The following is a 24951-nucleotide window of genomic DNA, read 5'->3' on the forward strand; positions in this document are numbered from 1 at the left end:
TCTTTTCTGTTCTTTTCTATGTCCCTTTATTGTACGCGCGCATCGGTCGTTTATTCGATTGCGTTTTAAATGTTTCTTCAAATCGCAATAGAATTATAAAACCAACACACATTACATACACACCTTTACCTATATGTAGATAGATTTTTTAATAATTTTATTATGTTGTACCGTTAATAAAACCGAAAAGTAACCGTTGAGTTTATTGTCTCAAAACCAACTCGTTGTGTTTAACCACCGACCCGGCGACCCCCTCCTTACTGAGGTGAGCTATGCTTGCCACCAGTAGACCACGTGTTTTGGGGCGTTTTAATTTCAATATACACAAAACTATAACATACTGTGACCCCGTATGAATTAGCGCTCCGTTAATGTTAGATCCTTTTTTCCCTTTCTCTTTCTCGCTCCTGTTTTTGTTGTCCTCGTTCTTCCCCCGTCCCCGTCCCCTCCCTTTATCCCTTAGATGCGTGCGGAGCGGCAGTACTGCTTCAGCTACGCCTTAAGCACGAGCAGCAGCAAGCCAAAAAGAAGCTAATGAAATCCAAATCCTTGCCCGACATGAAGACAATAAGTTAAACAGGAGGCATGGAGCAAGCAAACTGTTTCCGATCCTTTAAACCGCTTTCCTCTGTCCGTCTCTTACCGCTCATCTTCACCTTTCCGCCCGCAGCGAGGTATTCAGTTTGTGTGTATCTTCTTTCTATACATCCGTTTGAAATAAACTTCTTCTTCCTGTACTTCTGTACTATCTGATCTAACCAAGTGGTGTTTTATAAGCGCAAGCAGAAAGAAAACGCAAGAACGCATCCTTTACGGGTGGATCGGTATGTTTGTTTTGCTTTATTTAGCCTTTACTTCCGTTTGTTCTTCCTGCTCCATCTTCTTCAAAAGCGATTCCCGTTCAACTGCTAGTTGAATTTTTCGCTTTTCTGCTTCGATTGCCTCAAGATCGATGTTGGCGGTGCCGAACTTATTGTGGTGATGTGCGAGCAGTGGTTCCTCTTCCGTGCTCGATTGCTTTTTTAACGAATCCCGTATGACCTGTTCGCGGTTCGTGTGCCATTTGTATTGCCAGAATCGTACCTCCTCCATCGTGGTACCGGTAGCACGCATTATGCCGAGCGAGAGACCACCGGCCAGTCCGCCGAGCGCTAGTCCCACTAGCCCACCGGAAGCCATCCCACGGAGACCCATGCTGAATTTATACATGGCACCCGTAACGGTACCTGCAGCCATGTATTCGTACAACGAAGACTTTCCTCGATACACCGACACCATCGTTTGTATGCCGCTGGAAAGCCGTTATGGAAGTGAAACATTAGTCTAATGGTAAAGAAATAAGGGATCATGGTGTGGCTTACACGTAGCTGGTGGTAAAGAGCGCCAAACGCCAACCCCATCGGAACGCACCCTTAGCGAAGTTAAGCGTCACCTGGTCCTGTAGCTTCTTTTTCGCCTCAAAGCTTGACTGGAACGCAGTTGCCTGGTTACGCTCGAGAAAGTTCATGTAGGCGACACGCGAATTAACAAACCCACCATAGCAGGCACCGAACAGAAACCCCAAAAATCCGGCCTGATAGATGGAGTTCAGTTCGCTCGATACTCGTCCAAATTCGCTGAAAACAAGAAATGATATGCACAACAGTTTTAGTTAAGAAAAAAAAGAACATAATCGGCTTTCGGTGGATCGGTTACACTTACTCAATTGTAAACATCATATGCAATCGTTCCATACCGGTTTGTTTGTCACCGGGCGCCTCCTCGTACATGCTCTGTACGGTTTTGGTGTCGATTTTAATCTGATCATGATCGTTTACGGTGAATGGGAGCAGTCCGGCCGACACTATACCACCCGGAACGAACAGTTTGTGAACCGTTTTCCGAAGCATTCTTGATTGCATGGCCACAGCACACGAAAAACCTCGATGTACTACACTACCGCGGAATAGTTTGCATAACTAGATGTGTTTTTTTTCTGCTAAGCCAAGTTTTGACAGTCAGCTGTTATGGCGTACCGCTGTACAATGGGTTTGTTTACATGCTTTTGGACGAATATATTGACATATGTTCGGTGTGTTATTGTTTTGTTAGGGGCCATAGGTATAATTGACTCTTTCAGCGAGTTATTGAATTGTTCCAGTCGAAATACGCGTATCGGACAACAGCGGATGCAGTACTAGAACGGCTGTCAAATTCCGCACATAAAAATCGGCCCGCAGATACCCGACGTGGCCCGGCCCGACACGATTTGGTATGTTGGAAAGCAACATATACAGTGCGACTTCCTTTGACGAAGCATAGCGAACAATACACACCACCATCGCGCTAAGCTAACCGATTTATCAGTTCGGAGTCTTGTCAGCGGGGGGGCCACATACATATGTTGGTACAAATCTTGGAACCAGGATCAATCATCGCTATCCCCACCACTGAAGTCACTGTGCTTGTTGCTATCAATGATTTTATTCGCTTGAATTGAAATCGGTCGTTTTGCGCTGAGACGATGACGACGATCTGGCAGAGTTTCTTGCGCAGCGGTGCGGCAACAACGTTATCGTTACATCGCCGTCCTGTTAGTCGGCTCCCGCCCCGTAGCCGTACGTTGTCGTCACAGTTGTCGGAAGTGATTTGTGTTGCTGCGGAAAGTACTTTACTTTAGCGCCCTGCCCTTTGGAGTGTCGTTAGTGATGTGATGTCGAGTGCAAGTGGCGCATAAGTGGAATCGACAAACAATAAAGGGGCTTCGTCACTAGTTTCCCAATCACGAATGGAGGCTACTGATCGACATTATATAGCGACGCTCGACGTTGGCACTACGACCATTCGGTGCTTTATATACGCGACAAGTACAAACGGAGAACCAGCCTCGATCGGCACGGCCTATGATCAGGTAAGTTTATCTTCCTCAATTACGAATATTCCCCGTACGCTGAAACACTTATTTCTCTCTTTTCAGGTTCAATTAATTTATCCAGCCCCGGGATGGGTTGAAATTAACCCGGATAAACTGTGGACCAGTGTGTTGCAAACCATACGCAAAGCAACCGAAGGTCAGTAGGAATCAGCATTATATAAAAAAAATCACTTTGATATTGCTTATCTAATCGGTTAAAAATATGTTTTATTGGTGGCTGGCAGAACGTTGATAATGAATTTACGGATTAAATGTAACTTCATATTTTTTTAACCGGTGCATTCTCCTCATAGATGCAAACCTATCCATGGATCAACTTACCTGTTTGGCCATTTCGACACAGAGAAATAGCTTTACTTGCTGGAATCGTAACACAGGCCAAGTGTATCACAACTTCATCACATGGAAAGACTTGCGGGCCGATCAGCTCGTCAAAGATTGGAACAACAGCCTCATGCTGCGCGTAATCAAATTAGGAGCGAGCTTTTTACATTTTTTCACCCGTAGCAAACGATTTCTGGCTGGCAGTGTCATCAAGCTGATGAATCCACAGGTTACGCTGCGATTGTCCTGGGTGCTGCAGAATAATCCTTCGCTTAAAGAGGATCTGAAAACCGGCAACGTGCTTTATGGGACGATTGATTCCTGGTTGCTGTACCGTTTGCGCCAGGGAACCGATCCTGCTGGACCAGTAGAGCACATAAGCGATGTGACTAATTGCACCTCGACCGGATTCTATGATCCTTTCGGTGAAGAGTGGGCTGGTTGGGCTCTGAGTCTATTTTCCATTAAGGTATGCTGTATGCAACGCTCCCGATGCTTAAACATACTTAATACAAACAGTTCATTACTTCATTGCAGAAAGAATTACTACCGAAAGTGGTGGATAATTCGTACGATTTTGGCCACGTGCATGAGACACTTCTGGGAACGAAAATTAAAATAGCCGCATCGGTTAGCGACCAGTCAGCTTCGTTGTGGGGCACCTGTTGCTTCGAACGGGGCGACGTGAAGATCACCATGGGAACCGGTTCCTTCCTTAACGTTAACACTGGAACAAAGTGCCTTGCCTCGGTGCACGGGCTGTATCCGCTAATTGGCTACAAGCTGCAGAGTGGAAAGGATTCGATGGTGGACATTAACTACCTCATGGAGGGTGCGTCCAATGATACGGGTTCCATCATCGAATGGGCGCTCAATATGGGCTTCTTCGAGGATCCAGCAGAAAGCGCCAGTATGGCGATGTCTGTCCCCAACTCAGACGGTGTCCTGTTCGTACCTGCATTCAGTGGACTTGGGGTAAGTTCTACGAAAACGTTTGAACGTGTCTATATAATTTAAGCTCCCTCATACACCACTTTTTCCAGCCACCAATACAGGACGATTCCGCCGGTAGTGGATTCATCGGGATTAAGCCGTCCACGCGTAAAGAGCACATGGTTCGAGCGCTACTAGAAAGTCTCGCTTTCCGTGTGGCACTACTGCACGACTGTGCCCTAAAGGAAACGGGTTTCTCGTTCACCAGCATCAAGGTTGATGGAGGAGTGTCAAAGAACGATTTCATCTGCCAAACGCTGGCCAATCTAACAGGCATTGTGGTGGAAAGGGGTGAAGTGACAGATTCCACGGCGATGGGTGCAATGTTCATGGCGGGGTTAAATTGCGGCATCTGGAACACGAAGCAACAGCTCGTCGATGTAAGGAAAGTGGAGAAAAAATTCTCCCCAGATATGACCCAGAGAACGAAGCAGCTGAAGCAAATGAGAGGTTGGGAGCGGGCGGTGGACCGTTTTAAAAAATGGTACATACTTGAGGACATTAAAAACCTAGACTGATAATGTGATATTTTTATACAGTGAAATAGCAATAAACAAATAAAAAAACAATGGATGGTTGTAAACCGGCAATCGTATCAGCTTAAATCGTGTGTGATTTATATGTTGTTGTCGCACATGTAAAATGCTGTAAAACATTGTTTTAATTAATGCGATCATCAACCAATTTGTTCGTCTTATTGTATCATATTAGCGTAATATGTATAAAATGAGAAAAACTTTAAAAATTTAAAAATAGAAAACAGTGAAATAGAAGCAGAACAGAATCTGGTTCGTATTTCGAATAAATGAAACACATTTCCAAAGAAAGTATTCCGTAAAACCTTGCAAAAAACGCCTCTTCATCTCAAGACCATCTCAAAGTGTGCATATTTCCTCCACACAACTGATAAACTTTCTCTTTGCCAATAATTGTTTTTCCCCGTAAGCAAATCAACAAAGAAAAGCCACAGAAATGGAAGCTGTCGGTAGTGGAATGTCTATTGTTTGATCACTAACGATAGACGGAAGTTACATGTGCCGAGCCGTTGATTAACGCATATCTGCTTCCATCTGTCCCTTTCTTTACGTAGCATAGAAATCGCTTCCTGGTTATGATTGTGCGTCTCAACACACACAAGCGCCACCTTCGTTTCGTTTCGGTGTCTGCTTCCAGCGAACACCCCAAAAGCTTCGGAACTGTGTCAACAAAAAACTTTCTCCTACTTGAACACAAAACACCTAGCAAAATGTGCTGCTGGTCAGCATATTTCAACCAGCGCGATGATGAGGATGACGATGATGGTTATTGACCGGTCGTTGCGAAGGGTCGTCTGATCGTTCAGTTTCGTTTTCGATCGCAGTGTCGTCGGATGTTGTATTGTAAATCGCGCTTGATCAGTTAAAGGTGCCACTTTCAAGATGTCGTTCCCGTACAGTATAAATTTTGTGGAGCCCAAACAGAACGAGCAGTTGCTGAAAGATTTTCATGGTTTGTTTGCCTTTTATAGGCAGCGTGTTACAGTTGGACATTTTTATATACTGTTCTCGTTTTACAGGAGAACGTACCGGATTTGTTCAAGTTGGAGAAAAGCGTTGGTTTTTCCCGTCCCGTTTCAAACAGTACGCCGAAAGTTTGTACTCGTTCGAGGCGCGATCGGACGATACGTGGGTAATGAATGTTTAGTGAAAACAGAAAACAGTGAAATGCTTCAAAATACACCAAACAGTATTTGTTCTCCCTAGATCGTCACCTATCCACGATCGGGCACAACGTGGACACAGGAGATGGTTTGGTTGATATGCAACGAACTTGACTTTGAAACCGCCAAAAACATACCGTTGACGCAGAGATTTCCCTTTCTGGAGTTAGTACTGTGGCTAGTAGTAAGATATTGCAGCTCTTTTACCTTAACTGTTTTGTAACTATTCGCTACAGATTTCATTTGTTTCTGCATGATGAAATGAAGGCAAAATTGTTGAAGGAAAACGAACACGACATTGAACATATGAAGTTCATTGAACAGATATCTCAACCCGTCGGGCTTATGCTGTCGGAAATGAAGACTCCTCGGTACATTAAAACTCATCTGCCCATATCGCTACTACCTCCGAGCGTGTTTGAGAAGAAGGCCAAGGTGAGAAGGGCAAGGCACAGAAAAATATGAAATGTAAAAACAAAACCCCCGTTTTCCTCGTTCGTAGATCATTTATGTCGCACGGAACCCTTCCGATGTGGCTGTGTCCTACTACCATCTCAATCGTTTGTATCGGACTCAGGGATATGTGAATGATTTTGAAACATTTTACAACTATTTTGAGAAGGATTTGAGTGAGTTTGGTAAACGTTTTATTCAACTGATTGAAAAGTATGGTAATTAATCTATCTTCTTTTAGCTGCCTGGTCACCGTACTGGACCCACATCAAGGAAGGCTGGGCTGAGAAGGATCGTGAAAACGTTCTCTTTATGTACTACGAAGACATGAAGCGTAATCTGCCTGCCACCGTCCGTAAGACGGCCGCCTTTCTGGGCAAAAGTTTCACCGATCAGCAAATCGAAACCATGTGTACACATCTGGACATTCGGAACTTCCGCAACAACAAATCGGTCACGTGTGAGGAGCTCAAAACCGTTGGCATCTTGAACAGTGGCGAACAGGGATTCGTTCGCAATGGACAGGTGCGTGCCAATGCGGAGGAGATGACGGAGGATATCAAACGACGGATTGGCGAATGGATGGAGCAGAATTTGAACGGAACCGATATAAAGTTCCCGGACTGTTAGCGCTGGTTGTGAACTCTCTAGACAGATCATCTAAACTTGATCGAGAAGCAAAGAGCTCTAATAATTTTTTTATGTTTTGAGTACTTTGTTTGTTTAGTAAATGTAATTCTTTTTAATTTCACGATTGATGACAATCAATTGAATTGAGAGGATTCACGAAATCGTGGAAAATGCAACCTGTTTTTCAATTTGCGAGAGGGAAAGCATTTCTAATGCATATTTTATGGAGCTTTTTGGTTGGGAAATTTAAATACCGGTTTAGTGGCGTTTACACATACGAGGCTAAATCGAAAAGTAACTTCACAAACACGAAATGTCTTCATAAAGTGAAATTATTATAACTTTTTGCTATATTTTATTTACTTTTATGAACCTTGTATAACCGTAAAAACAACCTCCAAGCAGATTAAATATGTATTAAAATTAAAAAAAATTAAAATCGTTTCATGTCTCGCGCAACTAAAGAAAGGGAGGTCCAATCTCGCTTATGGCCTCGCACCGTGTAAATGCACCTTATGACCAGGAGCCTGATTTGGACCAATCAGAAATCGCCAAATATTCTTGAAAGCACCACGTAAGGAGATCATCCCATACGAAGCACTGCAATAGCACAGACTACTGTGACGTCATGTGCTTCAACAAGTTAGAGCAAGCAGGACAGAATGCTATGCTTCAAGCGACCCATCGTCTGGGTACGACTACGAACGACGGCTTCGTTTATCATTTATTTGACAGCGGCTTTCTGTACCGCAAGGAGTATTCGTTTGCAAACCGTCGAAGCAGCGGCTTTTCCGTAGCTTGGACAGCTCTATTCCGACGACAATTATCCGTTCCCTGTCGATTCCGGTGGACATCGGGTTTTGTGTGTACGTAAAGGTAGTCTGTGTAACCGTGCCACTATGAAGTACTTGCTACTTCTAGTACTGGGTGTGTTCCTGATTTCAGGTAAGTCGGGCGAATTGTTCTACTCGCCATTGGGACCACCATCGTGTACGTGGCCAATCGAACATTCGAGATATGGTGCCCGAATGTTGCAATCTCGCTCATCAAACGCCACCATGTGTTTCTGTTGACGTGGATCTACAAAGGGGATTAATCCGTTGCAGGAATTCACCACGTACGTGCGGAAGCCGATGATGACGATGACACACTGCCAAGGGTGGACAATGATCTCGGCGCATCAAAGGAAGGTTCGCGAACTGATGCGGAGGCGGTCAAGCGTGAAGAGGAAGCTATCAAACTGGACGGTCTCAACGTGGCCCAGATGAAGGAACTGCGGGAAAAGTCGGAAAAGTTTACCTTCCAGGCGGAGGTGAACCGCATGATGAAGCTCATCATTAACTCGCTGTACCGCAATAAGGAAATTTTCCTCCGCGAGTTGATTTCGAACGCATCGGACGCACTGGACAAGATTCGTCTGCTGTCGCTAACAGATCCTTCCGTGCTGGACAGTAATCGGAATCTGGAGGTAAAGATCAAGGCGGACAAGGAGGGCAAGGTGCTGCACATCATCGACACCGGTATCGGCATGACGAAGCAAGATCTCGTGAACAATTTGGGTACGATCGCTAAATCCGGCACGGCCGATTTCCTGTCAAAGATGCAGGAGAAGGACAAGGCTGACGGACAGGACGTGAACGATATGATCGGCCAGTTCGGTGTCGGTTTCTACTCGGCATTCCTCGTAGCCGATCGGGTCGTAGTGACGACGAAGCACAACGACGACAAACAGTACATTTGGGAGTCGGATGCTGCCAGCTTTAGCATTGTGGAGGATCCGCGTGGTAACACCCTGGAACGTGGTTCGCAGGTCTCGCTGCATCTGAAGGAGGAAGCCCTCGACTTCCTGGAGGACGATACGGTCAAGCAGCTGATCAAGAAGTACTCGCAGTTCATCAACTTCCCGATCTACATGTGGACGAGCAAGGAAGTGGAAGAGGAGGTGGCCGTCGAGGAGGAAACCACCGAAAAACCGGTGGACAAGAACGAGGACAGCACGGACGAGGAGGAGGACGTGAAGGTCGAGGAGGAAGAGACGACCGACAGTGACAAACCGAAGACGAAGAAGGTGAAGAAAACAGTCTGGAACTGGGAGATCATGAACGACAGCAAACCGATCTGGACGCGCAAGGTCAGCGAAGTGACGGATGAAGAGTACACCGAGTTCTACAAGAGCCTCACCAAGGACACGTCGGAACCGCTGACCCAAACGCACTTCATCGCGGAAGGAGAGGTAACGTTCAAGTCGCTGTTGTTCGTGCCGAAGGTACAACCGTCGGAAAGCTTCAACAAGTACGGCACGAAGGCGGACAACATCAAACTGTACGTGCGCCGAGTGTTCATTACGGATGAGTTCAACGACATGATGCCGAACTATCTAAACTTCATCCGTGGTGTGGTCGATTCCGACGATCTGCCGCTGAACGTGTCGCGTGAAACACTCCAGCAGCACAAACTGATCAAGGTGATCAAGAAGAAGCTCGTCCGCAAGGCGCTCGATATGATCAAGAAGATCGACAAGGAGCAGTACGACAAGTTCTGGCAGGAGTACTCCACCAACATTAAGCTGGGCATCATGGAGGATCCGAGCAATCGGTCGCGATTGGCCAAGCTGCTCCGGTTCCAGTCGTCCTCGACGAAGAACAAGGAATTCACAGGCCTGTCGGACTATGTGGCACGCATGAAGCCCAAGCAGGACAACATCTACTTCATTGCCGGTCCGAACCGTGCCGAGATTGAAAAGTCCCCGTTCGTCGAGCGTTTGCTGTCGCGCGGCTATGAGGTTCTCTTCCTGGTGGAGGCAGTCGATGAGTACAGCATTTCTGCACTGCCCGAGTTTGACGGCAAACGGTTCCAGAACGTTGCCAAGGAGGGCTTCACGTTGAACGAATCCGAAGAGACGAAGGCACGCTTCGAGGAGTTGAAGACGGAGTACGAGCCACTGCTGAAATGGTTGAACGATGTCGCGTTGAAGGACAAGATTGCTAAAGCCCAGCTGTCCGAACGGCTGGCCAACTCGCCGTGTGCCCTGGTCGCCTCGATGTTTGGCTGGACGGGCAACATGGAACGATTGGCACTGGCCAATGCGCACCAGAAAACGGACGATCCGCAGCGCCACTACTATCTGAATCAGAAGAAGACGCTCGAAATCAACCCGCGCCATCCGCTGATGCGTGAGCTGCTGCGCCGAGTAGAGGTAGACACGGACGATCTTGTGGCGAAGGATATGGCGGTGCTGATGTTCAACACGGCTACGTTGCGATCGGGCTTCCAGCTGCCGGAAACGGCCGACTTTGCCGACAGCATCGAGCGCATGATGCGCCAAACGTTGGGTGTATCGCTGGACGAACAACCCGAGCAGGAAGTGTTCGTAGACGAACCGGCAGAGGACGAGGCGGGTGGTGCGGACGAGGAAGAAGAATCCATCGATGCCGATGGGGAGCATGACGAGCTGTAATAAGCTGTAACAAGCCGAAGGACAACCGACACGTGGATGATGTGGCCGCATCATTGTATGACTGAAGAAAAGTTAATGTGTGTACGTGTGTATTCTATTGTATGTAAGTGATACAGATGAATGTATGTGCGTGTGTGTGTGTGTGAATTGTATCGTAAGGATCATAGTATAGCGCGCGCAGGGTGAAAATTGAGGACTGATGAGCTGCTGCTTCCGATTCCGAGTGGGAGAATCTGAAGACGGTTCAACACAACCGAATGATCAACGGGAACAGCAACACAGAGCAGGCAGTACATGGTGAAGAAGACTAACCGGAAGGACAAATTTTATTGTCCTAAACCATTGTAACCTGCCCTGCGTAGCTCGAAGAAAAAACAAAAACACTGCTAAAGTCGAAAACACTCCTTACTATATTGTTTAAGAGTTAGGAATTTCCCTCCATGTATGTTTTTTTTTTCGTTTTCGTATTTTCGTTAATCGTGATTGTGTTCAAGTGCAATTTATTATATTTTTTGCAGCATTCGTATGAATGCCATTCAGGAATATATATATGTACATGAACAGAACAAAGACTATTAAAAGATATTTCCTGTTTTCTTTGAATTAACAACAAAAACAACAGCTAGAAACGAAAATAATTTTATGAAACAACAAATGAAAAGTGGAAAATAGCAAAGAAGCGAAATAAAACCATCATCAAACTTTAATGCCTTTTTGATTGCTTTATGTTATATTGTGAAAACCGATATAGTACAAGGTCGTATGGTAATGTACCTGGATGGACGGTGAGCCACGTAGGTTGAATACAATTGATTACATCGGATTGACTTATTCTTACTTTAAACTGGACTTTAAAATGCTTCGATCAACAAAAATTTAAGTTCTTTCCACATTTATGTACGAATATCTAATTTGATTCAAAAGTTACAAACTTACGCACCAAACATGTGCTGTTGTTGCCTTAGCAACTGTTTGGCGAAGTCGTTACAACCACGTGGTGTTTGTCAAAGGCGAATGAAATCAATTAAATTAGGCAGAATAGAAAACCCGATCTCCCCACTCTTACATTGCGGGTGCGTCTTTTGTTGTGTAAACTTTTATCATGCCGGTAAAATGAATTCCGCTACCACTACAAACAAACAACAAGATACGCACAAAATTATGAGCGATCGCGTATGATTGCGATCTTGCGTCTAATGGAAAGAGATGGAGGAAATGTTTCGCTTGTCTGGTAGCCACAAGTTCGCATCATCAGCAGAGTTGCGCTTTTTAACAGCGTAAATTAACCTTGCCAATCAAGCGGAATCCATGTGCTGGAAACGAACGATCGCTTCCTTTGCCGGATGCTGTGAGTAAGAACGTATGGTGTGCTTTTTATTGTGCTCTACAGCTCGTTCCGTAACATTGTCCTGTTCTTTCTGTGGGTACTAATCTTGCACGGTCTCCATTTAAATACCCAACGTGTATCGCGGATCGTGAACCATCCTGATCTCATAAAAACAAGTGAGTAAAACATTCACGAGCCGCTTGATTTGTAGTACACGTCCTTGTTTGTAAAAAGCATGACCTGCTTCATCATGTGTGTGTGTGTGTTTCCTCATCCCTTTACAACAAACAATCCCTAACCTCCAAAATTGACCTGCTTGCGGTTTCGCTTTACAAGCGTCGTTTAGTTCCTATCACTATTGGCACTATCGCCGCTCCAGAACGAGCCAGAAGAGAATGATGGAATGGTGGGTCGATTTCACCGGCAAGGTCTCCGTTGGTAACGCAGCTTCCCCTTACGTTGATGCATCCAACGAGGGCACCTTATCAGCGTTCCGGGTGTTATTGTTTTTGTACGGATCATACTATCGATCGATTCTTGCGTTTTCTAGCGTTTCATTTCTGGACCTCCGAGAGCAGTCTTTGCGTGACTTCGACAGTGAAAGGTTGGAAACGATACAGCACCATCACCATGGCCAGTGGAAAAATTGGTAAGTCGGCGTGGTCACGAATGATTCTGGATCGCTCTAATTCACTTTAATTTCCACTCGATCAATTCCCAGCCCTCGTAAGTGTGTCGGACAAGTCCGGGCTGATCGAGTTTGCCAAGGGATTGAACGAGCTCGGCTTGAAGCTGGTAGCAAGTGGTGGAACGGCGAAAGCGATCCGCGACCAATGTTTGCCCGTGCGCGATGTTTCGGATATTACCGGTGCACCGGAAATGCTTGGTGGGCGAGTGAAAACTCTCCATCCGGCGGTGCATGCCGGTATTTTGGCGCGTATGACCGAATCCGACCAGCGGGACATTCGTCAGCAGAGCTATGAGTTGGCTCAGATTGTCGTGTGCAATCTGTACCCATTCGGATTGACCATCTCCAAGCCGGACGTGACGATTGCGGATGCGGTGGAAAACATCGACATCGGTGGAGTGACGCTGTTGCGGGCCGCTGCTAAGAACCATCAGCGTGCCACGGTGCTTTGCGACCCGAAGGACTATCCGAAGGTGTTGGATGAGATCCGGCAGCATGGCGATACGACTCCGGCCACCCGTCAGGTGCTGGCGCTTAAAGCGTTCACACACACCGCTGAGTACGATGCGATCATTTCCGACTACTTCCGCAAGCAGTACTCGGCGGGTGTATCGCAGCTTAATCTGCGCTACGGCATGAACCCGCACCAGAAACCGGCCCAGATCTTTACCATGCTGGAACGGTTGCCTCTGAAGGTGGTTAATGCGGCACCGGGCTTTATTAATCTGTGCGACGCACTAAATGGATGGCAGTTGGTGCGTGAACTGAAGCGCGCACTCGGTCTGCCGGCTGCAACCAGCTTCAAGCACGTGTCGCCTGCCGGTGCAGCAGTTGGCGTGCCACTGTCCCTCGACCAGGCCAAGCTGTGCATGGTGGACGATATGTATGATAGTCTAACACCGCTGGCTACGGCTTACGCTCGTGCTCGCGGTGCTGACCGTATGTCCTCGTTCGGTGATTTTGTTGCACTGTCCGATACATGTGATCTTGCCACGGCCAAGATCATCTCGCGCGAAGTATCGGACGGTATCATTGCGCCGGGCTACACTGAGGAAGCGCTCGAGGTACTGCGCAAGAAGAAGAACGGTTCGTACTGTGTACTGCAGATTGATCCCACATACGAACCGAGCCCGGTCGAACGCAAAACGCTGTTCGGATTGCAGCTCGAGCAACGGCGCAACGATGCCGACATTAACAAGGCGCTGTTCACTAATGTCGTTACCAAGAACAAAACACTACCGGAGGGGGCATTGCGCGATATGATCGTGGCCACTATCGCGCTCAAATACACGCAGAGCAATTCCGTCTGTTACGCGAAGGACGGACAGGTGGTTGGAATTGGTGCGGGACAGCAGTCACGTATTCACTGTACGCGGTTGGCCGGTGACAAAGCCGACAACTGGTGGTTGCGCCAGCATCCGCGCGTTACCGGTATGCAATTCCGGAAGGGAGTTAAGCGAGCAGAAATTTCGAACGCGATCGATAACTACGTGAACGGAACGGTTGGCAAGGATATGCCGGTGGCGCAGTTTGAAGCAATGCTGGAGAAGGTACCGGCCCCGCTCACCGTAGACGACAAGGAGAAGTGGACGCGCCAGCTGACGGGCGTTTCCCTCGGTTCGGATGCGTTCTTCCCGTTCCGGGACAATGTCGATCGGGCGAAGCTGAGTGGCGTGTCGTACATTGCGAGCCCATCCGGTTCGACGAACGATGCGGGTGTGATCGAGGCATGCAACGAACACGACATCGTGATGGTGCACACAAATCTCCGTCTTTTCCATCATTAAACTTGGACATTCGTTTTATTGTAGGATTTATAAAATCACATAAAAAATGCGATCGTTGAGGGGAAGAATAAAAAGCATATTTGCGAATAGGATAATAGGATGAAAAAAGGACGCGTTTTTAATAAAAGATGAATGTACATTCTATGTTTCCACTTTCGCTTTCGCAAAGCAACGCATGCCTATTGCTAGGCACAGGGCTTGTTGCGACGTTATCAATTGATCGTCTTGGAACTAGGTTAGCAACGCAAGATCGAACGTGTTTACGATTCGACATTATCAATTTATGATGCGCTTCTCTGACGCAGTGCTAAACAAGTTTTGCGATCCTGAGTGATCTTTATCAAGCAATGGCTAGTTCCCTTTTCGATAGGGAAGGAATTCAAAGTTTGATACACACTATTTTTGTGGAACATTTCAGTGAAATGTGCTACCTTACTGTAATACATAAAAAGAGAATCGACTTTATCATGCCCAATAGCCCTTTGCAGTCGGTACCCGTTTTCTTTTTTTATTATTTTGTAAATTCTTGCCCACCATCAAATACCATTCTCGATTATCAAACGGTTGCTAACGTATCATTTAAAATGTATTGACATTCCATTCATTGACAGCAACCGCCAGACATAGAAGAAAATGCATTTGAGTGCTTGTTTTCGGTTTGTGTGGATGCCCTCCCCCTTTCCTTCTTCTCCTTTACCACGACGAATTGCATTGCATCGATGCAGCGATGCATTTATCTGTCAATAATTGTTTTAGTTCTGTTCTCCTTGGCCTCTTGCGCGCTATCTGTGCTTGCGTATCGGATTGTTATTTTAGTTATTTGTGAAACGAAAACTCTTCCCCCTCTTTGCGATGGACTACGTCGATATACAGGCCGTTGAATCGAAGCTTACCGACGTGACGGTCACTCCGATACCGATGATAAAGAATGCACATACCAATCACAACACCGGGAGCAGCAGCAGCAGCAACTACAACAACAACACGGCCAATATTACGATAACTCCGCAGATTAATCATCGCAGCAGCAGTAGCAACAACCAACATAGCAGTGTATCCTCTTCGGCCAACGATGGGTCCTCGGGTGCACTAGCATTAACCGTCGGCTCAAACAACAGTGCTGCAAATCTGGTGGCCCCGGTCACTACGTTTAATCACTTCCCCAACAACGCAGGACTGTCGAAGTACGCTCAGCTCCTAATGGTGATCGAGGAGATGGGACGCGACTTACGTCCAACGTACTCCGGAAGTAGAAATTCAGCCGAGCGGCTGAAACGATTGATCGTGCACGCCCGCATTCTGGTTCGGGAGTGCTTGGTAGAAACGGAACGATCCGCAAGACAGTAACCGTAGGGTGACACAAGCAAAACCCCTACACGATCCAGCCGTGGTATCCGCCGTTTCTCACTCTAACTTACTCTCATTCTTCAAGTGCATTCGTAAGCAGTCCTTGGCTTTTCCGGGGACGGCCATGTTGTGACATCAGCCGGATGTCGATGGTACGGTACAACGTTTAACATAATCCATAGTACAAAAAGGACAGCGTAATGTTTGTGGCCGGAATGCATTGCAGTAGACGGAAGACGATGCATAATCAGTTAACGGTAGAGTTGAGAGCAGCCTTAGCTAATAACATAGACTGTGTATTTACGTTACGGAAGTAGCAAAGCAAGCAAGAACGAAGTATACCAAAACACAACCCAACAAAGGTGCAGCATGTATACAGAAGTTTTGCAGCGAGAGCAGACACGATCGCATCGCTGATGAAATGCTCTCTTTTTTCTACAAAACATATAAACAAGCGTAATAAAAGACGATACAATTGTGTAGCCTTTAACTATATACAATCGCGATTGTGTAGACATACCCTGTAGTAGGGAGCTGATAAAGGGATAAATAAATGCATATTTAAAGTAAACCACACTCGCATTGTATCGATATTACACAAAAAAAGCAAAACGATCCAAACAATTGGTCTATCTTTTGCCAATTTTAACCGTATCGAACACACGGAATCAGGCGCAGTACGTAACCAGGGGCTGTAAACAGCTGATTGTTGATAAACATAGCCGACCACTACGATCGGATTATTCGTGCGAAAAGTTTCGTTAAAAATAGCGAAGCTTTTGACAATAGCTTCGTTGAAAAAAATAATGCTTTCATTGAAGAAAATAAGCAAATTTTACTACGAACCATTCATTAGAATACTTTCGAGCGTATTTCTACAGCAAGTACGTGAAATCTCATCGCACATTGGTAAGTACAAGGAGTAGAAAATCTGCAGGGAAGTGCATTGCTGGTCCGCGGTAGATTCCACATGACATTTGATTGTCCAGCTTGTGCTGACAAAAAGTCGATCAATTGTGATGTTTTTGCACGCACTAGCTGCAGGATTTTGAGAACTAATGAATCAAAACATTTGCTGTGCAATCTCTGTGATGCAATACCGCTAGATCCATGCACTGGTGATGGTCGCGCTAAGTGCGGAGAAGTGTTTGAATACGTCCGGCACAATGTTGGAGCAGTGTTGTTGTTCTAAACATCCAAACAATGCACTCTTCTACACAGGTTGAAACAGGTGCCCACTATGCAATGAACGCAAAGGGACAGCGTAAACAACAGTGCAATAGTAGTACGTATTCGTTCGACGTTCGATCCACCGATAGTGATTGAAACGGGCCCTAGTTTTTGGACGATTTAAGCAGCTCAGCGTACAGGTAAATACACACCATGATACTTGTTTGGTGAGGCATACTCTACAGTAGCACCTGTAGTAAATACGGCGTCTGTGAAGTAACTGCCTCCTATCCCGTCGGATAGTTGAACAAAACGAACAAAAAATCCCTCCCACTTGCTATCGATTTCGACACAATGAACGCGCCATATCCGCCACCGAATGCCTGCTACACCGACATCAAGCAGGGTATCCTTTCCTACACGCTGCCCCTACGCACAGACTTGAGCGATATTCCCGGGCCACCCATCAGCTTGCTGCCAGCACCACCCAGCAGCTTACTACCCACGCCAGACAAATCGTCCAACGCGTCCAACCAGAAGAAAAAGCGCCGAGGATACATAAACGAAAGCGAAGAGGCACGCGCACGCCGCCTAGCGCGCAACGCCGAACGTATGCGCCAGAAACGTGCCACCGAATCGGAAGAAGAATACCGCCAGCGGTTGGCCAAAAATGCAGAAAGCAATCGGCGGAAGCGGCAAAATGAGACTGACCTGGAACGCACCATTCGGCATGCACGCAGCGCGGCAAGGGAACGGTTGCGAAGGGCAATGGAAACCCCGGAGCAGCGGGCAGTGCGGTTAGCGAAGCTGGCCGAAAGGATGCGTATAGCCCGGGCGAACGAAACACCCGAACAGCGAGCGGTTCGGTTGGCAAAAAATGCGGCCAAAGCGAAGGAGCGCTTGCTAAAGGAGTCCCCGGAACAGTGGATCGAACGGAAGCGAAAGAAAGCCGAGTATGCACGTCGTAAACGGAGCGGCCACGGCAATACGACTAGTTCGGCAGGAAGCAGTAGTAGCAACGACGCAGCCATACACAGCACACTCACTTCGCCCGATCTTTCCTTCAGCCAGGTGTCCAACAGCCATAGCTACGTACCGGACCTTGGCCATGGAGTGCCGCCCGACGTGAAAGACATCAAGCTGATAGCGTCGCCCAAGCAAAACCACGCGCAGCAACCCGAACAGATCTACAGTACACCACACCTTCCGTTCATGGAGCACGAGGTGAAAGCTTCCGAGTTTCTGCCGAGCGTCCAGCATCCGGGATCGACTGCGCTACATCCGGACCTGTCCTGTCCAAACAATCTGCTTAAGTTTCACATGCTACCCTACTCGCTACCGCCTGGTGCAGTTGCGGCAACGGCTGGTCCCGGTATGCAGCATCCAGGACATGTGGAGTACAAGGGCAAATGAAATTCGGTGATACGGGCGACATAAAGTAAGAGCAAGAACCGTGAACACGATGATTATAACGTGAACACGACGATTATAACGCTGTACACCGCAAGTAAATCGACTCGCTATTAGAAGACACAGCTGGAAGCGGAATAACAACCACAATTAACAATGTGCAAAAACCAACAAAAAGGGGGAAAATAACCTTAGGCAATATACAAAACTATCTATATAACAGACACAATAAGCTTAAGAAGAAACGTATGTTGAAGCGATCGTAATTTTGCAAATAGTGCGTTAGGAAGTCCTTATTTGTTTTTGTTTTTATGTTTTATCATCATGGGAAATGCACGTGAAGAAGTATGCTGAACTCGACGAGAATCATAATAAGATTGCCTGTTTCTTTCGTAGCTCGTAACACGAATTGTAAAATAAAAGAATTTGAAATATCACGGAAATCTTCGCACGTGTTGTCTTAATGTGTTATTCATTTTAAATGCGCGATTATTAATTATTGTAGCTTAATTGCATTCTTGTCTTGCATCTTAGCACTGTGTTTTGTTTTTGGGCAGGCACTGTAAAGACGCCTGTCAAGCGTGCATCTACCGTGAAGAAGTACTGGACACGTAACTATACACGTCAGGGTAAAGTTTTGGGGAAATGTTTAGAAAAGATCAATTTCCAAACTAGAGGGAAGAGTGAAGCAAAAAAATACATGCAAGTTTCGCAAAAGGTATTATTGATCGGATGGCAAAGTGAAGTTGACAGTAGAATTGTGCAGGCGTGCGAATTATTGGTGGTTTATTTTGAAAACAGTTGCTCCTCTAACGCTTCACCCAGTGTCGGTATGTTAGAGGAGTATCGCCACGAAATATGAATGGATTTTTCCAAATCAATACGTACTACAATGAGTTTAAGCAAGAGGTCGACGCTGCTTATGCCGCTGCACCGATACAACAGCCAACCCAGCAGCAGCATCAGCAATCCCAGCAGCCACCGCCACCATCAGCATCATCACAACAAATCGCCGTTAGCGACGGTAGCATCACTTCCTCTGAGCACTCCTTGAGCAGAAAGGAAACAAACTTAACAAAGAATCAGCGAAGGTTTTTAAACGAAAGTGAGGAAGCGCGGGAGAAGCGACTGGCCCGGAACGCGGAGCGTATGCGCCAGAAGCGGGCAATGGAAACGGAGGAACAAAGCCGAAAACGTATGGCCGAAAACGCGGAACGCATGCGAAGGAAACGAGCAGCCGAAACGGAAGAAGAGTACCGAATGAGAATGGAGCGGAACGCGGCATTCAAAATGACCGACGAGTATCGGCGCCGCCTGACTGAAAATGCCGAACGGAACAGACGAAGGCGCCAGAACGAGACAGATTTGGAGCGGAGCATTAGGCGGGCACGGAGCGCTGCCCGGGAACGGTTACGGCGTGCGATGGAAACACCGGAACAGCGTGCGATTCGTTTGGCGAAGTTAGCTGAACGGATGCGTATGACGCGCGAACGTTTGTGGACAACGATCGAAACACCGGAACAGAGGGCCGAACGGTTGGCGAAGCTAGCCGAACGGATGCGCTATGCCCGTGCGAATGAAACACCAGAACAGCGAGCGGTCCGGTTGGCAAAGAATGCTGCCCGAGCGCGCCAACGTTTCCTAAACGAATCGCCCGAACAGTGGATTGAAAGGAAGCGGAAAAAGGCCGAATATGCACGCCAGAAGCGTGCCGCAGCAGCTGCTGTTGGTGTAGGTGGTAATGGTTCCCTTTCGTCTACCAGGCCACCATCCAATACTACATCCGTCAGTCACGGAAGCAGTTTGCAACACACGCCGATGGGTTTCCCCGGACATGCACCAACAACGTTGCCGGAAACAATTCTCCATACGAGTGGACCACAACCCACCAGCAGTTCGAGCAGCAATGCGGCTGCTTCATCGTTCGCTTTGAGCACAAAGGACAGCAGCAAAGGGACCATGTCGTCGAAACACACGACCTCGAGTGGTTCCGTACAGTTGCAACCGGAACAAATCTATTCCACACCACAGGTCATATTTAGCGGTGGTGATTTTAAACCGCACGAGCTGCTAAACGGGCAACACCTGGTGATGCAGACCGACCCAAACTGTCCCAGTTCCAATCTATACAAAGTGCACATACTGCCGTACCCGTTTCCGACGTCCGCGGCAGCGGGTGCGTCGCACATGGAACAGTCGAGCGCCTACAAAACTAAGTAATCGTCAGTTGCGCTAATGATGGCCATACGGCAGACCGAGTGCTTCGTATGTCGTGAGAAATTTGTAATAAGTTAGCCAAGTAGGAGGCACTATAGCCGGGGTGCTATAACTGCTGCTGCTACTCCTGCTGCAGAGCCATTTGGAGCCAACCGTTTGGGCGAAGCAGCGAATTTGAACATTTTATTAACTGCTAAATCTTAATTAATCGATTGAACGATTATGCATATTAGTGTGGTTATTTGGTATTCTAATTTTAAACTTTCGCATACTTGTACACTCCGTTGCAATGGAGTATCTTCCACGGATTCTACGGTTCGACCGAGAAACGGTTTTATGTGTTTTCTCTCTCACTTGCTAGTCGTCCTACTGGGGAAACCAGTAATTGCATGTTTCAGTGAGCAACAAAGATAGTTTTGCTTCTGCCCCCAAAATGTCCTTCCCAGTCCATTTATTGTGTACATGCATATTAGCAGGATTCATCTGGTGATCGCAGTGCGATACTAATAGCGAACTGTCGAAGAAATAAACTTATGAATCAGTGATTACATTAGCCTTGTTTTTTTTGTTTGGTTTACGATGATTGTCGGTAGATAAATCTCTTTTTACTGAAGATCTGATTCATTCCGAAACCTTATTTCAAATTGCGAAAATGAGTTCCCCTCTTCAGGTTGCCGTTTGCAAAATTGGTTTCCAAAACAATTTTGTGAATAAGGCAAATTAACAAAGATATGTACATGTATTCATTTCTTACGATAAATGCTTATAATTACGTATTCAAGTTAAGTACTGCGAAAATACTTGCTTCGACAAGGATACAAAATAAATATCACACAATTATGCACTGCACTGTAATGGGAAGACGAATAAAACGAATCCTTCCACAAGCGCGAGTAAACGCAGCTGATGTGTCAGATGATGTATCGCTAAAAATAAAACTCAACCTGCAGTTGTTTTGTGTATTCGGTACGCGAAAAAGAAAAGTTGTTTTGAAAAGCGTTTTTTCCCAAGCGGTCGTTTGTCAACAGTGGAAAAGTTTGCAGTACATTGCTGCCCCCGAATGTGTTCCATAAGGCAAGCATGTAAACGCACCACCAGCTAATAAATATGAATGGATTCTTTCAGATCAATCCATACTATAATGACATTAAGCAGGAAATCGTGTCCCCATATGCAGTACCTGTCGTGGCGACCACTTTACCGCAAACAGTACAGAACGTCGTACCACCACAGTCCGGCAACGGTACAGACGTCGAGCGTTCCTTAAGCATACATCAATCATTGACCAAAAGTCAGCGACGGTTTTTGCACGAGAGTCCCGAAGCCCGCGCCAAGCGACTGGCCCGAAACGCGGAGCGAATGCGTCAGAAGCGAGCAGCCGAATCGGAGGAAGAGTATCGCAAACGAATGGCACAAAACGCCGAAAGGATGCGCAAAAAGCGAGCAGCAGAAACGGAGGAGGAGTATCGGAACCGGATGCAACGCAATGCCGAATGCAAATCGGGCGAAGAGTACCAGATCCGGTTGGCCAAGAACGCCGAGCGGAACCGTATGAGACGGCAAAACGAGACTGATCTAGAGCGCAGCATACGGCGGGCCCGTAGTGCGGCACGGGAACGGTTACGACGTGCGATGGAAACACCGGAGCAGCGCGCCATCCGATTAGCCAAGCTGGCTGAACGAATGCGAATTTCGCGGGCAAACGAAACACCGCAGCAACGTGCCCTAAGGTTAGCGAAAAATGCGGCCAAGGCTAAGGAACGGCTGTTAAACGAAACACCGGAGCAGTGGATTGAACGGAAACGGAAAAAGGCAGAGTATGCTCGCCAGAAGCGTGGTGCCGCAGCCGCTGCTGCCAAACTAGGCCTACCGACAACCTGTAATTCCTCTAGCAGCAATGCCAGCAGCTCTACCAGCCTCAGCGTACCGTCAACACAGGGCGACACGGTAAGCTACACCCATGCACCGACGGCAAATACGACGTACAATCTCGAACCGACACATTCGCTGTCGCAAACGTCCCTCGTATCGCTGTCGACGACGGACCTGAAAGACATTAAGCTAATAACAGCAGCACAAAAACCGGGCCAAATGTTGCAACTGCCGGAGCAACTGTACGCTACATCACACATCCCATTCAACGGGACCGACCTGAAACCGCCTGAATTTCTAACCAGCAATAGTCAATCGGGCCCTCCTCACATCATGCAGCCGGAGCTTTACAAGTTTCACATGCTGCCCTTCACGTTCTCTCCCACGGCCGGTGCAGTGCATCCGACGCAAGCGGATTACAAAGGCAAATAGGTGTACGACCCGCAATTCCCGTCGTATTTGACACTGAGACGCGTAGCTAAGCTACAGGGAGTAACATTTGGTAATTTTAAAATTTAATTTACGCTACAGTAGGTATAATTTTAAAACCGGTTATGCATAAGGAACTTACTCAGCAATTTTCTAGGCCTGCTGGTTTAGGTGTTTACGTTTCGTAGGGAATACAGGCTAGACACAGTATGCTATGAATGCGATCGCACAGTACGCCACGCATCTTTCATTCCAACCGAAGCGACTACTATGTGCAAAAATAAGAGGTGAGGTATATCACGTAGGTATATCGTAACCAACCTAGCAACTAAAAACCTGCACCTCAAAACAGAATAAACACCGGTCGATAAGCAGAAGATCTGTATGATAAAATTTCATTTCAAGTGTAGTTTTCTTAGTAGTAAGCAAAACTCTGGTAGCGAGCGTTGTGTTCTCGAGGTAAATCAATTAACCTAGTCATTTTCGTCATAAGCAAAGGTTGAATAAAATGGTATTATAATCTGAAAATAGTATGCTTTCTAATGGTGTACAATTTGTTTTACTCTTGCAAGCATAACTTGTATAAGTGGATATTAAATGGGCATGTATATAGGCAAGGCACAAACTCCTCGTCCCGCGAGAACAAGTGCAGAGTGTTGAACGAACGACTATAAATACCTGCACGGTGAGATGAATGTAAATAAAAACATAATAACAAGCTGGGCTGTACATTATGCTTAGTGTTGATAAGAATTGTTTTAATATAACAGAAGAAAACGTGTTTGTTTGAGTATTACATACATTAAAGCAGCTAAGGGTGAGTAACAAGAGAAAGTTTCAATGATTAAGCAAAGGAGTCCCAGTTAGATTTACAACAAAACCTGGTGAACAAAGTTAAACACGTGCTATAGTTTGTATCGGAACTGTACGAAAAGGTTGCAAAAATAGTTTAGTTTCTCCTAATATAATCATCCTATTCATTTCAGTGAAATTTTAGTGAAGACCGTAAGAAAAGATACGACAAACGAACAACATATTGGATTCTACCTAGGACTAAAATGGGCAAACTAAGCATCAAAACAATTGTATCATATGACACTGAACAACCTGCCGATTCTGTTGAATGGTGCCCACAGGAGGGATTGGAAGACATATTCGTGTGTGGCACCTATCAGTTGGAACGAGACCAGGAATCATCTTCGGCTAACCGGAAAGGACGAATATTGCTATTCCGTAAGGAAGATTCACTAACTCTCCTACAAACGATCGACAGATCGGCCGTGTTGGACCAGAAATGGAACCCATGTGTAAAGAACCAATTAGCCGTAGCTGGAGCAGACGGCACGGTAATAATCTATGCGCTAATCGAATCCACCGGACAGCTCATGCTCGAATACAAAGCTACGGCAAAGCTACGTGGTGATGAAACCAACGATCGAAATCTGTTAACGCTGGCGCTTGATTGGAGCCCAGATGGGAAGCGGATCATAGTAAGCGATTCGCATGGTTGTGTTGAAATGTTAAGCTTTGAAAATGGTCTGCTCCCCATTCACGGATGGAAGGTACACGGCTTTGAGGCGTGGACCTGTGCTTTTAGCCACCATAACGAAAATCTCATGTTTAGTGGTAAAAGAAATCCGTCTAAATGAGAGATCTGAAGAATTTAACTTAATTTTGGCATTCTATTTCGTAGGAGGAGACGATTGTTTTCTGTACGCGCACGATATACGCTGCCCAGCCGAACCAGTCGTGAAAGGTAAAAATAAAACACATTCAGCCGGTGTCACCTCTCTGCTATCCTTAGCCCACCGAGAACACGTTCTACTTACCGGAAGTTACGATGAAAATGTGCGGCTTTTTGATGAACGACAGCTTAAATCTTGTGTGTCCGAGCTGCCTCTGCAGGGCGGTGTTTGGCGTTTACGAACGAACCGAAACAGGGAACCGGATAATATTCTGTGCGGCTGCATGTATCATAACTTTAGCGTGGTTCATGTGAAGCCAGACGATACGTTCGAGTTAGTTGGCGAATACGGTGAACATGAAAGCATATGTTACGGGTGCGATTGGCAACAGGTCGGGGAAAATTATCGTTCTGGGAAACATGTAATTGCAACTTGTTCGTTTTATGACCATAAACTATGCATTTCGGAGGTATGCACATGTATGTGAAGAAATAAATAAAATGTAACTTTTCCTTTGAACTTGAACACACGACACTGACGGATTCTGCG

The 24951-nt window shown here is 46.5% G+C and overlaps 9 protein-coding genes across 13 annotated transcripts; 8 read left to right on the forward strand and 1 right to left on the reverse strand.

The window, feature by feature from the left end:
• Window positions 1-809: 809 nt before the first annotated feature.
• Window positions 810-2091, reverse strand: LOC125761448 (RPII140-upstream gene protein). Its single transcript, XM_049422590.1, has 3 exons — window positions 1702-2091; window positions 1362-1616; window positions 810-1291 (listed from the first exon to the last, which is right to left on the reverse strand). Exons 1-3 carry the CDS (start codon window positions 1899-1901, stop codon window positions 841-843), a joined length of 906 nt encoding a protein of 301 aa, XP_049278547.1. The 5' UTR covers window positions 1902-2091; the 3' UTR covers window positions 810-840.
• Window positions 2092-2108: 17 nt separating this feature from the next.
• Window positions 2109-4836, forward strand: LOC125761425 (putative glycerol kinase 5). Its single transcript, XM_049422535.1, has 5 exons — window positions 2109-2890; window positions 2957-3050; window positions 3208-3707; window positions 3776-4213; window positions 4282-4836. The coding sequence occupies exons 1-5, from the start codon at window positions 2768-2770 to the stop codon at window positions 4747-4749; spliced, it is 1623 nt and encodes a 540-aa protein (XP_049278492.1). The 5' UTR covers window positions 2109-2767; the 3' UTR covers window positions 4750-4836.
• A 526-nt stretch (window positions 4837-5362) lies between these two features.
• LOC125761442 (luciferin sulfotransferase) lies at window positions 5363-7649 on the forward strand. The gene is made up of 6 exons (XM_049422579.1): window positions 5363-5719; window positions 5787-5899; window positions 5974-6095; window positions 6167-6365; window positions 6433-6559; window positions 6625-7649. Exons 1-6 carry the CDS (start codon window positions 5650-5652, stop codon window positions 7011-7013), a joined length of 1020 nt encoding a protein of 339 aa, XP_049278536.1. The 5' UTR covers window positions 5363-5649; the 3' UTR covers window positions 7014-7649.
• Window positions 7650-7784: 135 nt separating this feature from the next.
• LOC125761420 (endoplasmin) lies at window positions 7785-11177 on the forward strand. Its single transcript, XM_049422528.1, has 2 exons — window positions 7785-7958; window positions 8120-11177. Exons 1-2 carry the CDS (start codon window positions 7913-7915, stop codon window positions 10468-10470), a joined length of 2397 nt encoding a protein of 798 aa, XP_049278485.1. The 5' UTR covers window positions 7785-7912; the 3' UTR covers window positions 10471-11177.
• A 532-nt stretch (window positions 11178-11709) lies between these two features.
• On the forward strand, window positions 11710-14413 carry LOC125761424 (bifunctional purine biosynthesis protein ATIC). 3 transcript variants are annotated; one of them, XM_049422531.1, is made up of 3 exons: window positions 11710-11818; window positions 12348-12446; window positions 12519-14413. In XM_049422531.1, the coding sequence occupies exons 1-3, from the start codon at window positions 11779-11781 to the stop codon at window positions 14270-14272; spliced, it is 1893 nt and encodes a 630-aa protein (XP_049278488.1). In that variant the 5' UTR covers window positions 11710-11778; the 3' UTR covers window positions 14273-14413. The 3 variants fall into 3 exon arrangements, with proteins under 3 accessions (XP_049278488.1, XP_049278489.1, XP_049278491.1); XM_049422532.1 differs by having other exon boundaries at window positions 11712-11818; window positions 12376-12446; XM_049422534.1 differs by having other exon boundaries at window positions 11718-11973; window positions 12519-14412.
• Window positions 14414-14910: 497 nt separating this feature from the next.
• Window positions 14911-16195, forward strand: LOC125761461 (cyclin-dependent kinase 2-associated protein 1). The gene has a single exon (XM_049422606.1). The coding sequence runs from the start codon at window positions 15125-15127 to the stop codon at window positions 15617-15619; it is 495 nt and encodes a 164-aa protein (XP_049278563.1). The 5' UTR covers window positions 14911-15124; the 3' UTR covers window positions 15620-16195.
• A 207-nt stretch (window positions 16196-16402) lies between these two features.
• LOC125764627 (uncharacterized) lies at window positions 16403-23250 on the forward strand. The gene is made up of 4 exons (XM_049429049.1): window positions 16403-16528; window positions 16841-18199; window positions 19025-20415; window positions 21502-23250. Exons 2-4 carry the CDS (start codon window positions 17144-17146, stop codon window positions 22718-22720), a joined length of 3666 nt encoding a protein of 1221 aa, XP_049285006.1. The 5' UTR covers window positions 16403-16528; window positions 16841-17143; the 3' UTR covers window positions 22721-23250.
• On the forward strand, window positions 18715-20969 carry LOC125761431 (translation initiation factor IF-2-like). Its single transcript, XM_049422557.1, has one exon. The coding sequence runs from the start codon at window positions 19058-19060 to the stop codon at window positions 20417-20419; it is 1362 nt and encodes a 453-aa protein (XP_049278514.1). The 5' UTR covers window positions 18715-19057; the 3' UTR covers window positions 20420-20969.
• Window positions 23251-23412: 162 nt separating the features above from the next.
• On the forward strand, window positions 23413-24936 carry LOC125761440 (diphthine methyltransferase). 3 transcript variants are annotated; one of them, XM_049422574.1, is made up of 3 exons: window positions 23413-23534; window positions 23704-24343; window positions 24411-24936. In XM_049422574.1, exons 2-3 carry the CDS (start codon window positions 23776-23778, stop codon window positions 24887-24889), a joined length of 1047 nt encoding a protein of 348 aa, XP_049278531.1. In that variant the 5' UTR covers window positions 23413-23534; window positions 23704-23775; the 3' UTR covers window positions 24890-24936. The 3 variants fall into 3 exon arrangements, with proteins under 3 accessions (XP_049278531.1, XP_049278534.1, XP_049278533.1); XM_049422577.1 differs by having other exon boundaries at window positions 23426-23642; XM_049422576.1 differs by having other exon boundaries at window positions 23426-23627.
• The last annotated feature ends 15 nt before the right edge of the window (window positions 24937-24951 follow it).

The sequence above is a fragment of the Anopheles funestus genome, chromosome 2RL (genome assembly GCF_943734845.2).
Source record: "Anopheles funestus chromosome 2RL, idAnoFuneDA-416_04, whole genome shotgun sequence".
Classification (NCBI taxonomy): domain Eukaryota; kingdom Metazoa; phylum Arthropoda; class Insecta; order Diptera; family Culicidae; genus Anopheles; species Anopheles funestus.

What these genes read in the sequence shown, in the direction of transcription:
- LOC125761431 (XM_049422557.1), top strand. Translation starts at nt 19,058, where the DNA reads ATGAATGGATTTTTCCAAATCAATACGTACTACAATGAGTTTAAGCAA.
- LOC125761424 (XM_049422531.1), top strand. Translation starts at nt 11,779, where the DNA reads ATGTGCTGGAAACGAACGATCGCTTCCTTTGCCGGATGCT. An exon ending in CGCTTCCTTTGCCGGATGCT is followed by an intron (nt 11,819 to 12,347) that starts GTGAGTAAGAAC and finishes TGCGTTTTCTAG; the next exon opens with CGTTTCATTTCTGGACCTCC. An exon ending in CATGGCCAGTGGAAAAATTG is followed by an intron (nt 12,447 to 12,518) that starts GTAAGTCGGCGT and finishes ATCAATTCCCAG; the next exon opens with CCCTCGTAAGTGTGTCGGAC.
- LOC125761461 (XM_049422606.1), top strand. Translation starts at nt 15,125, where the DNA reads ATGGACTACGTCGATATACAGGCCGTTGAATCGAAGCTTACCGACGTG.
- LOC125761448 (XM_049422590.1), bottom strand. Translation starts at nt 1,901, where the DNA reads ATGCAATCAAGAATGCTTCGGAAAACGGTTCACAAACTGTTCGTTCCG. An exon ending in CATATGATGTTTACAATTGA is followed by an intron (nt 1,617 to 1,701) that starts GTAAGTGTAACC and finishes TCTTGTTTTCAG; the next exon opens with CGAATTTGGACGAGTATCGA. An exon ending in CTCTTTACCACCAGCTACGT is followed by an intron (nt 1,292 to 1,361) that starts GTAAGCCACACC and finishes ACGGCTTTCCAG; the next exon opens with CGGCATACAAACGATGGTGT.
- LOC125761442 (XM_049422579.1), top strand. Translation starts at nt 5,650, where the DNA reads ATGTCGTTCCCGTACAGTATAAATTTTGTGGAGCCCAAACAGAACGAG. An exon ending in CAGAGATTTCCCTTTCTGGA is followed by an intron (nt 6,096 to 6,166) that starts GTTAGTACTGTG and finishes TATTCGCTACAG; the next exon opens with ATTTCATTTGTTTCTGCATG. An exon ending in CTATTTTGAGAAGGATTTGA is followed by an intron (nt 6,560 to 6,624) that starts GTGAGTTTGGTA and finishes ATCTTCTTTTAG; the next exon opens with CTGCCTGGTCACCGTACTGG.
- LOC125761440 (XM_049422574.1), top strand. Translation starts at nt 23,776, where the DNA reads ATGGGCAAACTAAGCATCAAAACAATTGTATCATATGACACTGAACAA. An exon ending in CGAAAATCTCATGTTTAGTG is followed by an intron (nt 24,344 to 24,410) that starts GTAAAAGAAATC and finishes TCTATTTCGTAG; the next exon opens with GAGGAGACGATTGTTTTCTG.
- LOC125761425 (XM_049422535.1), top strand. Translation starts at nt 2,768, where the DNA reads ATGGAGGCTACTGATCGACATTATATAGCGACGCTCGACGTTGGCACT. An exon ending in TCGGCACGGCCTATGATCAG is followed by an intron (nt 2,891 to 2,956) that starts GTAAGTTTATCT and finishes CTCTCTTTTCAG; the next exon opens with GTTCAATTAATTTATCCAGC. An exon ending in TGAGTCTATTTTCCATTAAG is followed by an intron (nt 3,708 to 3,775) that starts GTATGCTGTATG and finishes ACTTCATTGCAG; the next exon opens with AAAGAATTACTACCGAAAGT.
- LOC125764627 (XM_049429049.1), top strand. Translation starts at nt 17,144, where the DNA reads ATGAACGCGCCATATCCGCCACCGAATGCCTGCTACACCGACATCAAG. An exon ending in ATGTGGAGTACAAGGGCAAA is followed by an intron (nt 18,200 to 19,024) that starts TGAAATTCGGTG and finishes CGCTTCACCCAG; the next exon opens with TGTCGGTATGTTAGAGGAGT. An exon ending in TCGAGCGCCTACAAAACTAA is followed by an intron (nt 20,416 to 21,501) that starts GTAATCGTCAGT and finishes GGCAAGCATGTA; the next exon opens with AACGCACCACCAGCTAATAA.
- LOC125761420 (XM_049422528.1), top strand. Translation starts at nt 7,913, where the DNA reads ATGAAGTACTTGCTACTTCTAGTACTGGGTGTGTTCCTGATTTCAG. An exon ending in GGGTGTGTTCCTGATTTCAG is followed by an intron (nt 7,959 to 8,119) that starts GTAAGTCGGGCG and finishes AATCCGTTGCAG; the next exon opens with GAATTCACCACGTACGTGCG.